The 12544-nt window shown below is 34.9% G+C and overlaps 1 protein-coding gene across 1 annotated transcript; it reads left to right on the forward strand.

The window, feature by feature from the left end:
• Window positions 1-4278: 4278 nt before the first annotated feature.
• LOC117931023 (serine/threonine-protein phosphatase PP1) lies at window positions 4279-11906 on the forward strand. The gene is given in 5 exon segments (XM_034851868.1): window positions 4279-4806; window positions 8506-8925; window positions 8928-9064; window positions 10272-10481; window positions 11117-11906. Coding segments are annotated over 5 exon segments (957 nt in total). The 5' UTR covers window positions 4279-4628; the 3' UTR covers window positions 11129-11906.
• The last annotated feature ends 638 nt before the right edge of the window (window positions 11907-12544 follow it).

Here is a 12544-nt window from a genome sequence, read left to right on the forward strand (position 1 = left end):
CAATTAAAATATGTATTTTGAAATTTTTTTATATTTTTAAGAATAAAAAAATTAATTATCAAACATATTTTTTAATACAAAAAAATATTTTAAAATGTAATTACTAAATAGGGCCTACGGCCTATTTGAAAAGTGTTTACAAAAACTTTTTTTTTTTTTAAATAAAAAATACTTAAAAACACATGTTTAACAATTGTTATCCTTGTTTTCAAAGTTGTTCTTTATGTTCTTAAATTAACGTTTTCTTTTGAGAAACAATTTGAAGTTGTTTCCGCGTTTTCTACACTTTTAACTAAACAAAAGACCACAAAAAAAAAAAAAAAAAATTGGAGAACACAAAAAAACACACACTCCGAACAAACCCTTGAATCCTTAAAAGACGCCTCATACAACAAATTGAATCAAGCCCCAAATCCATTTAAGCACACGATCCCCCGTTTTATCAAACTCCAACTCCATTTAAGCTATCACCCCTATTTGACTACCTAGAAAAAGGTAGATTTTTTTTCCCCTTTTCCTTCTCCAAACGAGAGAATAGATTGGTGGCAGTGGTGGTCGCGGAGGATGATGGCGGTGCTGTCATCTGGACTTCACATAGATGGGGCAACGAAGGTGGGTATGAAGGAGGATATAACCCTTAGTGATTTCTGTATGATTTCATATACGGGAAAGAGATGGACGGAGGAGGAGTGGAGGAATGGAGGTAATGAGAAGACAGAGAGAGAGAGATTGTGGGTGAGAATCTAAGAGAGGGAAGAAGAAAGTGTCTTGAATAAAAAAAATAATAATAATTGGGGGTGAGAGGTGGGTAGCACAAAATGGATGTAAAATATTTTTAGCTAAAAATTAGTTATATTTACAATATTAAGTGGATTAAAAAAATATAAATTTCTTTTACTTGTTTTATAAAACAATTTTTTATTAATTAAATCAAACATGATTTTTTCTTTAAAAAAAAAACAAAAAACTATCTTTTGGAATTCAATCCTCAAATTAATTTTGTTTTTCAAAACATCAAAAACTATTATTAAAACTGTTTTAAAAAACACTTTTCAAACATGCATTAACCATCTCATTTCCTGATCCTTTTTACTGTTTTGCAATTTTTTTTCTTTTTATGAAATCATATCGATTTATATAAGTAGAAAAAGTAAAACATTTAACACATTTATCTAAAAAACTTAATTACTTAAAAGATTAAAAAAGAGTAAATGCAGTAAAACAAAATATATATTGATTGAAAAAAAAAAAGATTAGATTAATGAAATGTAATTAAGTGATGAACAAATAATAGTAATAATAATTGGTAACTTTTGTAATTCATTTAATGCAAAAACATTATCTTTTTCATCATTGTTGATCAGCAGTTACAACACTGACGATTAAACCTGGGTTATTTTTTTTTTTCATAGGTGTGTCACGTGACTCACATCTTCTATTTTTCTTTTAAATTATATGCATTTTCAATAAGATAATATTAAAAACAAATATGAGCTTATGTCATATTACCATCCTCTCCCTTTAAATTTATCTTGATTATGGAATCCTCCTTTTGCTACAAATCTTTTTATTAGCCTCTTCCATTCAAGTTTGATCGAGTGATAAAAATAAAAAATGAATATTCTTCGGTTATTAAGAAGAAACCCGATACACTATCAACCAAAAATAAAAGCATGACTATAAAATAATTTTTAATTCCACTTTTAACTTTAAAACCATTAAATTTATTTTAAATGAAGGTGATATTATGAGTTTTTTTATGAACTTTTTAGTAAAAATAGCCAAAACTTAATAATAACGGTGTCATGTGAGTGATGATTTCGTTAATAATTTGTCACATATTGTTTACGATATTGTAAATAACTAATTTGAATAAGAATTTTAAAATATAATATTTATAGACTTATCATTAAATAATTAACTAAAGAACTCAAAAAAATCAATAGAAAAGTAAGTAAAAGTCGATATTAACTAGTATGATGGTAAACAATGCATCCAACATAGAAAAGAAAACTCATTCCCACCTTGAGAAATACCTTAAGCTTGCTTTTAACTTTAAAAATACAAGTTAAGAAACTTTATGATAAAATTAGATAGGATTCGAGTGTGATCATATATTGTACAATGATAATTTTGTTGAAAATTTATTAAGTTATATATATATATAATCATTTAAAAGAAACTCGTTAAACATTTGAGAATGTTATTTTTTACTTTTGTAGGTATTTATGATTTACAGGGTCAAACAAACCATTAATCATTTATCAAAACTACATGCTTAACTATAAATATGGATCTTATCAAGACATTGCTCGACTAACACCTAATTAAAATTAAATATGACTCATGTGATGATCAATAAATATAATTTAGTTGATTTGGTTAACTTTTATTAGATTTTTTGAGTAAATGCTAACCTTTTCCTATTTTTAACATGGTTGATTTGGAGGTGTAATTTTATCGTGTTATTGTATTAATCATTATGAACATTGTCCCTTAGTGGAAAATAAAAGTCTCAGTAAGAAATGTCAATACAAATAACATAATTTTGTATACAATGATGATAGTCCCTTATTACAACACGCTTATTTTATAATGCTTGTTCATTTTTTCTACCACCTACCACGAGGATGGAAGATGATTGAAGGAAAGAAAAAAATAGAATTCATTTGACTTTTCTTCGATTACCACTTGATAAAATAATATAATAATGATGAAAAAACTATAAAGACACATTTTTGCACTATAATATTCTTACTATTGTGCCAACCATACGTAATCGTTACAATGTCATGAATGTCACGTAGTTACCACGACTAATCTAACAACTATTATCATTACATCAAATATATAACTTTACATCACCAATAATAATAATAAAAAAAAAACATAAATGATTGTTATTATGCTTATCATTTTTTACATACACCATCCACATCTTTATAACATATACGTTCACTATTACTAATATAGTTAATTTAATTTATCAATCAACTTATCATCACACTTGTACTACTCTTATAACATTTTTGTTTAGATTGTTGTTAGTATTACATATTGTGTGTAAATAACTCAAAAAATCATCACTATCATCATTGTTACTATAGTAATCATAAAGTATTCATAATGCTTTTACGATTAATATAATTTTCTCGTTATCATGACCATTGCTATAATTTGGATTTGTTTTTAAGTGTTAGATTTATAATCTTAGAATGACATTAATTCAACTACCTAAAGTATAAGTTCATAATTATTCCCCATCATTTTAACCAAGTATGGTAAATCCAAAAAGATTGACAATATCTTGCTAATATCAAAGTGTCATGTGATAATATTTGGATCAGGTAGGGTGACCTAACACATGAGGGGGTCCACTTGTCTAACCCTTAGCCCTTCCCTCAAGTTGATTGGTCATTAGGGCTCGAACGTGTATCCACCTCTGAAGCATCATTAGAAGTTTGACTTCTTATACAAGCACAGTATAATAAAGGCATTAAGTTCATTCCAGACATTTCATGATCACTTATATAATTATATCAAACTATGATTAGTCTTTTAATCAAAATGTTAAATTATACATCAAATTATTGATTAGGATTAAAACATATTTTCCTTTATTTATTTTTTATATTAATTTGAGAATTGGAGAGTTCTTCTTATATTTCTTTAGAGCATTATTGCAAACTAAGACAATGATGTTAGTGTATTCCTATCAATTAAGACAAAGAAGTTAACAATAGAAAAAAAGAATCACACATTTAAGAGATGCAATATATTTTAACAATATAAATTATGGTAATATAATCAAATTCATTTTTCAAGTGCAAGTTTAAATATATCTCGTTTGCAAACTCTAAATTCAAGGAAAGAATATTCAAATAATTATAAGAGAAAAAAAACATATATATTTTTTAAAATAATGATCACCATCTAAAGTCAGGCCCACGTTCTCCCACCACCCAATTTGAGCCGAGTCACACTCCATCACCACCGCACTGTTGGGGGAAAAAGCAGTAATCATTTTCCAAAAGAGAACCATAATGGATAATTCTCATTTTATTATGGCTCAAAAAAAAAAAAAAAAAAAAGAAAAAGAAAAAAGAAAAAGGAAGAGAGACGGATATTTCTCAAACCATCGTCAGTTTCATCAGAAGTGGTACAATGATACAAGTCAGTTGACCAAAGCGGAGCAGGCACGTGCTAATCGCACACGCTCATAAATGGCTCTTAGATAGGGTTCGTTCGCTTCAACTTTAGGGCTCTTTATATACGATGGGGTCCGCCCATCCTCTCCATATCTTTTAGCCCTGTCCGTCAAACAAAGCGGGAAATGGCCGCCACGCACTCCACACACAAACGCGCTCATTGACCCAAGCTACAGAGAGAAGAGGAGAGTCCCAATCCCGGAGAGATACCGACCACTCGGTGTCGAAATCTTAACCGATTAGTCGTCGCGGGTGGGTTTGATGAGCGAGGAGAGAGAAGCGGATGATTCGATGTCTCGGTTGCTTTAATAATGCGAAGGAATCGGATTTCTTTGTGTTGTTGAGTTTTTTCTTTTTTGCGTTTGGAGAGAGAGAAAGAGTTTTCTAGAAGCTAGGGTTTGGGGGGTTTGTGTGTCGGAGATGGACGGAGAATTGTTGGACGACATCATAAGGCGGCTTGTTGATGCTAAGAACGGGCGGACGCCGAGACAGGTGCAGTTGACGGAAGCGGAAATCCGGATGCTTTGCGTGACGTCGAAGGAGATCTTCCTAAGCCAGCCGAATCTTCTTGAGCTTGAAGCGCCGATAAAGATTTGTGGTAAAATCATTATGGAAAATGACAGTGTTGATTTAATTCCCTTTTTTGGTTTGTAAAATAATCGTTTGGTTTTGTTTTGTTTTGTTTTTTTCTTGAATCATCCCTTTCTTGTCTGTGCGTGTGCCTTTTGATTGAAAATTGAATAAGGAAAGGACAGCCTGCTACTTTTTTAGCCATCTTAAAATTTATACGATGTTAAGTGAGCTTTTAGGACCGCATGCTATTTTTCCTAATCCCATAATTTATATGATGTGAAATAAGCGCAACCATCTGTGTCTTGTTGAATTTGAGCTGCGACAAATTGTGAGCTTCTGGTGTTGTCAACAGTATGAGGAACTCACAATGTATATGTATTCCTTTGTGGTAGTGGGAGAAATATCATGAACTGGTTTTGGTACACCTTCTTCAGAGAGTTTTTGATATAATTGAAGTATTCATGAATGTTGTGGAAGGTGTGTTTTAAGATCGTAATCTCGTGTAAAATGCATTTATATACATAAGAATCTAGTTAGTTATGTGTCTAAAATTTAGCTTGTATTAAATGAATCAAAAGTCACATAGAGAAATTGTTCAGGGTGTACATATGGTTATCCAAGGCTGTGAATTTTGTGAATTTACTGTATATAATGGCAATAAAGTTAAATGAGCTGGTCCTCCATATCTGCATGCAGTTATTAACATGTGAAATATAGTCATATGTAGCGTTAAGACTGCATTTTGTGCACTTAAGAAATATGATTGCATTACATATTGTTGGTATAGTTGTCAAGAGTGGTGCTTAGTGACGATTCACTTGATCTTTGTGCCATGAGAATATATTCTGTTAGCCTTAAACCTACAACTTTAATTGTTTTACTAGGGAAACCTGATTATTGAGCTTATTGAGATCAAATTGTTCTTCTGATTGGAAGACTACCTCAGCTTAAGTAGTAAAGAGTTTTCAAAAAAGTAAGTGAATGCATTTCTATTAACATTTCCAAAGCAAGGGCACTCAGAGTACATGTTATTGACTATTGAGCGACATCTCTCTTTTTGTGCATTGAGCCACATCTCTTTTTTGTGTCTATGGTGGTTACCTAATAGAGAAGATTTTAAATTTTGAATTCCTTATCTGGTGGGAGAATCATGTTGAAAGTGGGGAAGATTTTCTTTATTCTTGGGGCTTCTCTCCATTGTAGCACCCCCTCAATATTTTGGGGGCATTTTTCTATCAATGACCAATCGCCTTTACTGGAGTGGAAGCTTCTCTCAACTTGCTCCTTTTTTTTTCCTGGTTTGAGGAGAAGGGGGTGGGTTTTGGGCTGGAGGGAATTGGGCCAGGGTTTGTTTTTATTGTAATAGCCCCAACAAAAATCAGTGAATGGTTGATCAGCCAGTTGGCAAAGCTCCAGGTGTTGTATGAAAACTTCCTGTGCTGTCCAGGGAGTTCCATTGTCTTTAGGCCTCTGCAGATGCCTGTGAGGTCCCTTGTAGGCCATTTAGGATCTGCCTAAATTCTGATTTGCACCTTTAGCCTGAAGGATCATCGTGGAGTCTTTTGTGCCTTTGCTTTGGACAGTTGGGCTCTTGACAGGACAAATGATTTTGGCTTCCAGGAGGCCTTGGGCGGGGCGTTGGAGGCCTTTGGTGCCAACTTCAGGTCTCTTTGGGGCTTTTTGGCCTTTGTCAGGGGTTGGCAGCCTTATACAACCTCTTCTAGATCTATTTCTTTCTCTTGGAAGGGATTCTCTAGTGTGTCAAATAGAACTTTGGGCTTCTGGTCCATTCATTTTAGCTGCTAACAAGCATTTTTGCTGGGGATTCAAAATATGTGTTTGTATGTACATGCAAGTATTTTTTGCCTTGACGTGAGTTTGTCAGTTGTCTAGAGCACTCTTATGGGCTTTGTGTGAAAGTTGACTGGGAGGAGAAAGAAAATCAGTGCCGTCCTGAGTATCTCATTAAGATCATGACAACCTATCTTTCAATAAAATAAATGTTTAAATAAGACATGCAGTAGTGTTTAGCCTATGAGGCCTGTTTTAGGTGGCAAAAGGGGGAGGGGAGCAGGTTGCATATGGTGGGCTGCAGGTTGATTTCTTGTAGAAAAAAAATGTCAGCTGAAAATCTTAGTCCCTACTAGAATTTGATCGCATGAGAAGTCTTGTGTTTTAGAGAAGTAATCATCCATTGTTTCAGGTGATATCTTTCTATTGAAGTTTAAAAATGGAAATGATGAGAAAAAGTCAGTCAAGACTTCAGATTGGAAGGGAATAGAGAGTTGATCTTTTCCTGAAGCTTTAAGAGAATCATGGAAACTGAGTTAATTATTATATTTTCACATTTATTACATTTTTCTAAAGAAGGAAAACAGGGAATTAATATTTGCACCACACCAGTGACAAGTGGATGAATCTTATTATGTGATGCTGTAAATATCCTGGTAGCATTTGTCACCTGGGATAGAGAACAGCTTCCTAAAGGAAGATTGCTTGGCTGGCATCATTTTCATGACCCTTGTTCTATTCTAGAATTTTCTTGCCAGTCATTTTGGTATGTGATATTTTCCAGTAATAAGGCTGCAGATTGCTGGCACAAGCCAAACTAGGTATGTTGGATCTGAGCTGAGTCAACTAGCACTAGTACAGGTTGATTGATGTCAATTAAGTCATGGGTTGATGGAGAGTGTTAATTAGCATAATTGTTAGTCACCTCCTCAACAAAGTCCAGCACAGTTATCTTTAATTCAAATGAGAAAGCAGAATATTCGCTGAAAGCATGCCTTTTTCTTCCTTGTATCGTGTTCGTTTATACTACTCATCAACTTTGTGTTTATTTTCTTTGGGCAAGTTTCTAAAGGGGTCATGTTACTACATTTGGACAGTTCCCATTTTAACTCTTTACAAGCCTAATCAAGCTGGGCCAGATTTGCTCAAGCCTCAAGCTTTGCTTTTAAATCATTGAACTTAAAACTCAAGCTTGCTTGGCTTCTTCAAGTTGATGAACCTAACTAATGGGTCAAGCTTTACAAGAGGTAAAATTGGAGCCCTAAGTTCCAGTATGTTAAGTTGTTAACATGTCAAATGAACCCAGGATCTAAGCTCAAGCTTGTCTTATTTGATTGGTGAATAAAACCCGGTTGGGCTTCGTGAATGGAGTGGGGTGCAAGCCCACTACACTGCATCAGATTGAGAGGCAGCATGAGCCCTGTCAGCGCCCATTCCTCGTGCATGGTTAGCAGTGGGCACCTGTAGTAACCTTCCTGAACTAACAATGAACCTGGTTCTGTTTCATTGCTTGTTGAATTCATACTGCTCTCACGCTGCTCAGTTAATTTTAACAGCCCTAGAGTCTCTGTTACTATACATAATACAATTGGTGAGTTGTTCTATGAATATCTTTTGGTATTCTGGCTACCTTATGAAGTATGATGTGGTTCTTCTAGATAGTGGGATTTCAATCTGTTTTCAGTTTTTTTCCATGTTGATGAACGAAAGATTTTGGTATATGGCATTGTGGGCTCACAACCTTAGGGTACCCGATCTATGTTTGGATGCAGTGGATGTGCTTGTGTATTGGTTAATGTTATAAAACTATGTGGTTGTTAGCTATCACACAAATTCATCTGAACAATGTTTTTATATTGTGGTTTTATCGGGATCAGTATACATTATTGGTTTGGTGGACTAACAATGGCTTGAACTTTGCATTGCATTGCAGGAGATGTTCATGGTCAGTTTTCTGATCTTCTAAGATTGTTTGAGTACGGTGGGTACCCACCAGAAGCTAACTATTTATTCCTAGGAGACTATGTTGATCGTGGTAAACAGAGCATAGAGACGATATGCCTTCTCCTTGCATACAAGATCAAGTACAAGGAAAACTTCTTCCTCCTCAGGGGCAACCATGAATGTGCTTCCATCAACCGAATTTATGGGTTCTATGATGAGTGTAAGAGGAGGTTTAACGTTCGCCTCTGGAAGACATTTACTGACTGCTTCAACTGCCTTCCTGTAGCCGCTCTTATCGATGAGAAGATCATTTGCATGCATGGAGGATTATCTCCTGAATTAAAAAACTTGGATCAGATCAGAAATATTGCTCGCCCTGTTGATGTACCAGATCAGGGGCTTCTCTGTGATCTCTGTGGGCAGATCCTGATAAAGATATTGAAGGTTGGGGAGAGAATGACAGGGGTGTGTCTTACACATTTGGGGCTGACAAGGTTACTGAATTCCTTCAGAAACATGACCTTGATCTCATTTGCCGAGCTCATCAGGTAATTGTAACTGGAAGCTACCTTTTTTGATTCTGATATCTTGAATGCATATGCCTGTGTGAGTGGAAACTGACATGTTCTGAATTGACATATTTGGATTGGATTTAGGCTTATTTCAAATATATACTGTTGACTCAGAATTAGATGTTGTATGTAGATGCTTGTGCTAATCTCTCTCTTTCTCTCTCTCTCTACCCCCTCCTCTTATGTGTGTATGGGGTGGGTGGTTGAGTTTGCAGGCAGCCTGGCTCACATGTACGAGTAACTTCTATGCAAAACCTTTTGTGTTTTTGGGTTTGCACATTATACATGTTGGCCTAAATTTTTTTATTCTCCCCATGATTCATTTTCCAATATCTGTTTGAGTACCTTTCAATTTTCCTCAAGCCTAACCTTTTAATATCAGTTTCCATCTCTATGCTACATGTGTTTGTTTTTGATTGTTTTTATTTTTGCATGTTATATATATTCACCTAAATGTTTTTTGTTCCCAACATGGTTAACCTTTCAATTTCAGATTCCATCTGTATGAATTTCAGGGCATGTTGTGTTCGTCTCTATGAATATTATATATGTATAACTAAATGTTTTTCTTCCACTCATGCTTATCCTTTCAGTATCATTTTCTATCTGTATGAATTTCATGGCATGGCATGTTTCCAGGTACCCTGGTTCTGTCTTATGTTTTAATTGGTGTATCACTGGCCAATTTTGTGTTCTACTGCATAACATAGCTTTGCTAGTATGCTAGACCATGCCTAGTGTTCTGTGTGCAGCTACTTAATACGAAAAAAGGCTGAAGGTTAGGTTTGTTAGTGGTCTTAGGTCTACACTGCTTCCAGAGTCTTGAACCTATGACCTGCACTGTTAAAGCCTTTTTGAGTGCAGACAAAAGGGTCAATTCAGGAAAAAAAGTAATTTCGAGTGCAAAATCTGTTATACCTGTTATAATCATACTAAAAGATATGATCCTCATTTCCCTGGCATTATTTCCTATCTGGTGACAACAATTTGACTGAATAGATTGGGTTCCTCAATTTTTTTTGAACAAGGCCCTGTTGTTTGGCGTTATACAATGTAACTGCAAAATACATTATAAGTTAAAACACATCCCTGTGTGTTTATTATCTGTGGTTATGTGATTTTTTTTGGTTGTGACTCAAATTAATTGTGACTTGTGTTTTTGATCTTGGGCATGTATTTCCAGGTTGTGGAAGATGGGTACGAGTTTTTTGCAAAGAGGCAGCTAGTGACCATATTCTCGGCACCAAATTACTGTGGCGAGTTCGACAATGCTGGTGCCATGATGATTGTGGATGATACATTAACATGTTCCTTTCAGATCCTTAAATCAACTGATAAGAAGGGAAAACTAGGCTTTGGAAACATGTTGAGACCAGGAACGCCTCCTCACAAGGTACAGGAGCCTCATAAAATAGATGAAGACATCCTAATGTGATTTTAAATTGAAGAAAAGAGAAACTTTTGTTTGCTTGGCCTCATCAGCGACTTAAATGATCTTCCAGAATATTATTACTGGAATGCTGCATATTTTAAATTTATTTGTCCAGAATATTATTACGTATTACGTCTTTACCATGATCATTTGCTGGATTATTGAGACTATTAATAACCTTATTACTAGTAGTAGTAGACATCTTTAGCATATGATTGTTTGCCGGATTATTGAAACTATTAATAACCTAATTACTAGTAATAGATTGGTAGCATTAATAAAAGACTCATGACATTGTCCCATTCCCCCTAAATGGATAACCCTAACTTGTGGTTAATGAATCAAACGTAGACCATCAGTTAGCTCTTAGAAACAAAATTTCAATCCCTTGATAATCAGGGAAATTCCAGTCTCTACTGGATATGGCCAATTCTAAAAGAAGTTGGCTTATTGGATTGGTGGTTCTTGACCTACTTTTTGAAATGCTGCTTGAATTGGGTTTTCATTGTTTTTCTTTTTCCTTTCTTTTCTGCCAAAGATTCTGTTTATTGATTAAAGTGACATTTAGCCAATAACCCTACTGCGTATCTTTTCAGGGTAAGGGTTGACTTATGATGCAAATCATGCGACCAGAAGGAGTGTGATCAATGGGGCCATCTCACTTCTGAACTGTTTTCTGCTGAAATCATTTTGCTCCGTTTGACATAGTTTTCTAGTCACAAAACTCGGTTTTAGTTCTGCCTTATTTGGCATGGAAGGCATAAAGCCTCACAAAGCAATATCCAGACCTCGGAGAGCTGATGCCCATTGTCAATGCAACTCTCAGGTTTTTTTTTTTTTTTTCTTTATTATGTAAAATGCAAATTCTGAAATTGTTGTGTTGAATGGTAATTGGCGTGGGTACTCTTTATGTTTGTTTTATGGCAACATCATTTGCATTTGCCCGCTGAAGGAGCATTTCAATGTGAAAAGTAATGCTAATGATACGCTCCCGTCTGAAACTATGTTATGCTGGATCTCTCAAGTGCATTTCGCCCATTGGAAGATTTTTATAGAGCATATTACATACATGGCCAAGTAATGATATGCCTAGATTTGTCACTGCATCTGGACTTCTTTCTAATGAACGCAGATGAAGCTGGGGCTGGGGTAGGCGTGTGTATAAGCAGTCTGAGCTAAGCTATGATGCTGGCTCTAGGCGGAATGGTGAGGCTTCCAAGGGATCACAAATTCTGTTCCTTTCGGTGGGAGTTTTGTTTGCTTCATAAGCAGGTTATGTCCCTTTCAGCGGGGAAGTTGTCAATTCTTTGTGGCGCCTCACTGGCAAGTTATGAATTCTCCCATGTCGTCTAATCATCTTCCTCCCTTCTTTTTTGGGTTTGGAACTGTTTCTAGTATACATATCATATTGGTTTAATTGCAGTAACATTACTTCGGTGATGGTGGTCGTTTCGGGGCTAGAAAAAGCTAGCAGCTTCCATTGATAGGTCGGAGACTTCCAGGGTACGGAACTAGTATTTATCAAACATGCAATTCGAGCATAAGACCAAGCTATAACATAAATGTAAGGTATAGAAAAATAATCAAAATATAAAATAATAGCATCGAAACTTAAATGTAAAATTATAAGATTTAAATGTACAGAGAAGGTGATATAACTGATCATGTCACGTTTTTTAACATATATAGATTTCATGCAGTAACGAATTCGACTTTAAAGCCTAACGAAGATCATTAATTTCAACCACCATTTAATTCCTGAACACTTGTGGTCCATGTGGACCCAGTGGCCATAATTCTAATTTCCAAAATTGTCAAATGTTGCATTAGCATTTGCAGTTGCTAATTTTTATAAATTTATAACTCTGATTTCCAAAATTATACATGTTGCATTAAAATGTTGCCAAATTTGTTACTGGCAATAATAAAGCCGCCGCCCTCGGGACCGAAAGTTGATTCAATCGATGCGCTGTAGGCTGTAGCCACGTATGAAAATTGAAGGCCCTTCTAACAGCAAAATCAGA

Source organism: Vitis riparia, chromosome 2, assembly GCF_004353265.1.
Source record: "Vitis riparia cultivar Riparia Gloire de Montpellier isolate 1030 chromosome 2, EGFV_Vit.rip_1.0, whole genome shotgun sequence".
Classification (NCBI taxonomy): domain Eukaryota; kingdom Viridiplantae; phylum Streptophyta; class Magnoliopsida; order Vitales; family Vitaceae; genus Vitis; species Vitis riparia.